We start from the raw sequence: 3,546 nt of genomic DNA on the forward strand, positions 1-3,546 counted from the left end.
TGTGTGTGTGTGTGTGTGTGTGTGTGTGTGTGTGTGTGTGTGTGTGTGTGTGTGTTTTCATAGCAAAAAATAACGATGTAGTGCAAGAAGGTATATATTACTAATATGTTATGCACAATATTTTCTCTAGATCATGGAGCAACTGAATCCAGTAACTGCAGCATCAGTTTGGCCTGAAAACAGCAGCATGTTCYCCTCATTTGGTCCATCAGCATCTTCGGGATCTGCAGAATGGGAGAWGATCCACACCATTCTCCCCCCTTACATCTTCATTATCTCCTTGTTAGGCCTCCTCTTGAACATCTTTGTCCTGGCAGTGTTTGCAGTCCAAAGGGATCGACTGACTGTACCAGAGATATATCTCAGCAACCTGGCACTGGCTGACTTTCTTCTGCTCTGTGGCCTTCCTTTTTGGGGAATTTATATCCTGAACGAGTTTCATTGGTCATTTGGAGATGCTTTATGCAAACTAGTCAACTCCATGATTGGCATCAACTTCTACACAAGCATCTACACACTTGTTATGATTAGCGTAGATCGCTACTTAGCACTTGTGAAAACTATGAAAGCTAGGTGGCTAAGACGGCGGCTTTATGCCAAGGTGATCTGCTTCATCCTGTGGCTGCTGGGGCTCCTGCTGAGCTTGCCAACCATAGTTCACAGAAAGGTGATGTTCATCGAGGAATTTGAAACAATGTCCTGTGTTCTGGATTATGCTCATGGAAGCTCTTGGAAGCTTGCCCATCAGATTCTAATGAACGTGATGGGCTTTCTGCTCCCTGTTCTGGTTATTGTTTTCAGTAGCTGGAACATAATCAAGACTTTGGCTCAGAGGACGGAAAGTGGAGGCTTCCATGACACCAATGACACCAAGGCCACGGTCCTTGTATATGTTGTTACACTACTATTTTTACTGTGTTGGACTCCCTTTCAAGTATTCACTTTCCTTGACACACTCTGCGATGTCAAACTGTTGGATGAGACACTGTGGTTTCACACTCTCAACGTGGGAGGACAAGTTTCAGGRTATTTGGCCTTCCTCAACAGCACTCTGAACCCTCTGCTGTATGTCTTTTCTGGGCAGTACTTTAGGAGGAAAGTCAATGCCATCTACAGAAGGGTCAGACGTGAACGCAGAGGGTCGGACATGACAACATATCAGCGTTCAGTTGTGTCCACTTATTTCAACAGAACAGAGCAAATTAGGCCCGTGGTCATTTTTAACCCAAAAGATCAAATGTGACACTGATGACATCCTGCCCTCTGCTTCCTTTTACCGCTTATGGGTACAACATACAGGATTTCACTCTCAAATTGTTTTATTGTAACACTTAACACAATAATATTGATGTTTCACAGTGAGGCAGCACTAACAGAGGATGTTTAAATCCACAATTTGTGGAATTAATGGATACAAATGACGATAATGGATATTGTGGACAAGAAATTGAAGCATAAATTTTGATAACAGACTCTTTGAACATATAATTGCAAAAGTATGTGTTTGTTTATTTAATCTGTTAAATCATTCAATAATGGCTTGTGATGTAAACATGCAATAGAAAAAATTACAATGTAATTTCAATTCTTTTAGCCTCAATCTTCACACTGACAAAGGAACTATGCATTTATATTCATGTTGTGACGTCGTCATTTATTTTGGCTGTCTAATACCTCCAATAATGAAAAGTTGCACACACTGTACATAACAGGAGATACAAAATATTTGTTCAATGTTGGTATTAAATCTTGGACCCAGTCCTTTGGTGATTCTATTACTTCTAATGCATTCTGTAGAAAAGGATTGTAGTGCAAGTAGTCAGTTTATCAGCAAAAAATTTTTTTTCACAAACCCATGTTTATCATTGCCATTAGCGTGGTTTATAATTGCTGTTTTAAAACAACAATATGGGTGTGTGAATGTGCTTTACACAGCCAACCAGCATTTCTAACTGCTGTCTGGTGGGTGGCAAGTAGAGCTTAAGCATACTGTATCAAAAAGGATAAATAAGAAATGGCTGATGATGCCATGCTGCAAAGCCGTAACCTGTGTTCATAAATGTATTTTAAAAAAGGAGAGCAGGACATTTAGAGATAATGAGCTTATGTCTTTCAACTGTTGCTTCAACTGAACATCAAAGGAAGCAAAGACTGTGATTGCTCTCTCTGAAATTAGTCAAGAAGCCGTAGTAGCTCTGGATTTTTTTTAAACAAATAGTTTTAATATTGGTTCACAAGTTGGAGCAATGTCTGTTGCCTCACAGCAAGAAATTTGCAGGTTTGACTCCCAGGTTGGGTTTTTCTACGTGGAAGTTGCCTGTTCTCTTTGTGTATGCTTGCTATTCTTCAGCATGCATGGTTTTCTCTGGATACCCAGGTTTCCTGCTAAAACATGTCAGGTTAATTGGCCACAAAATTATCACTAGATGCCAGTATGCATGACTGTCCATCTTTGATTCTGTGACGGATTGGTGACCTGGACAGGGTGTACCTCTTCTCTTGCCAAATAACCTCTGGTGATAAGCACAAGTTTCCTGAGACCCTGAACAAGAAGGCAGACAATAAATGATCAGCAGTTATGTAAGGGCTAATGACAAAAATAAATAAACAAATAAAAAATAAAAACAACTTGTTCTTGTCGGTTAGAAATTAGAGTGAGCTAGCTCTAGTAAACCCCATCATCCCACTTGTGGCATGTACCTCAATAAGTTTTACTGTTGCAGTGATTTTACTATAAGCAGGCCAGCAAGACCCAATAAATTCAGGAGTTAGAATTTAAATGAATACGTTTGACATTTTGAAGTAAACAAATCATCTTTTATTCTTGTAATCTGCCAGTTATTTGGTCATTTCCCACTTCCCACTTATCTAAATTCAATAACCTGAACATCATTGGTAATTACACCAAAGCTCTAATTTAACTTGGTGTATTCTTGCTTTTGCCAGTAGATCAATGAAAATATCATATTTCCACTTTTATGGTGTTGTATGTTTCTTGGAAAAGTGATGTAAACTGTAACTCTCACAACAAATAGTGAAAGACTGAGTAATTGTTGTTTTACTTAATAAACATTCAAATTGCATAAATCACAAAGATTTTACTTTTTTATTATTTTTAAATTTAGAACTAAAATATTTTGAGTATGATATGGATTAAATCATGACAGGGACTCTCTTAAATTTGAAACATTCTTCTCAGAATAAAACATAAAACATTAACTTACAAAATAAAGATGATGATGATGATGATCACAGGGATTTTTGGGAATTAATATAAAGTATTTTATTGACGTACTTAAGCATGTGGCTGAGTGGTTAACACTAATTCATCACAACAAAAACAGTCCTGGGTTTGGTCCCAGTCTGGCCCTGGGGTTTTTCTGTTCGAAGTTTGCATGTTCTCCTTGAGCTTCCATGGTTTTTTTCTCAATGAGTAAGTAAAATTAACTGAAAAGCATTAAAACACATGTCCTAATTAGCAGTAGCAGCTAATCAAAATATTTAATTTACTGCTCTTAACATGGATTAAAAATGACTATTAAGCAG

The 3,546-nt window shown here is 37.8% G+C and overlaps 1 protein-coding gene across 1 annotated transcript; it reads left to right on the top strand.

The window, feature by feature from the left end:
- The first annotated feature begins 179 nt into the window (after positions 1-179).
- On the top strand, positions 180-1,307 carry bdkrb1 (bradykinin receptor B1). The gene has a single exon (XM_014020930.1). The coding sequence runs from the start codon at positions 188-190 to the stop codon at positions 1,241-1,243; it is 1,056 nt and encodes a 351-aa protein (XP_013876384.1). The 5' UTR covers positions 180-187; the 3' UTR covers positions 1,244-1,307.
- The last annotated feature ends 2,239 nt before the right edge of the window (positions 1,308-3,546 follow it).

This window comes from Austrofundulus limnaeus, unplaced genomic scaffold, assembly GCF_001266775.1.
Source record: "Austrofundulus limnaeus strain Quisiro unplaced genomic scaffold, Austrofundulus_limnaeus-1.0 Scaffold273, whole genome shotgun sequence".
NCBI classification, from domain to species: Eukaryota; Metazoa; Chordata; class Actinopteri; order Cyprinodontiformes; family Rivulidae; genus Austrofundulus; species Austrofundulus limnaeus.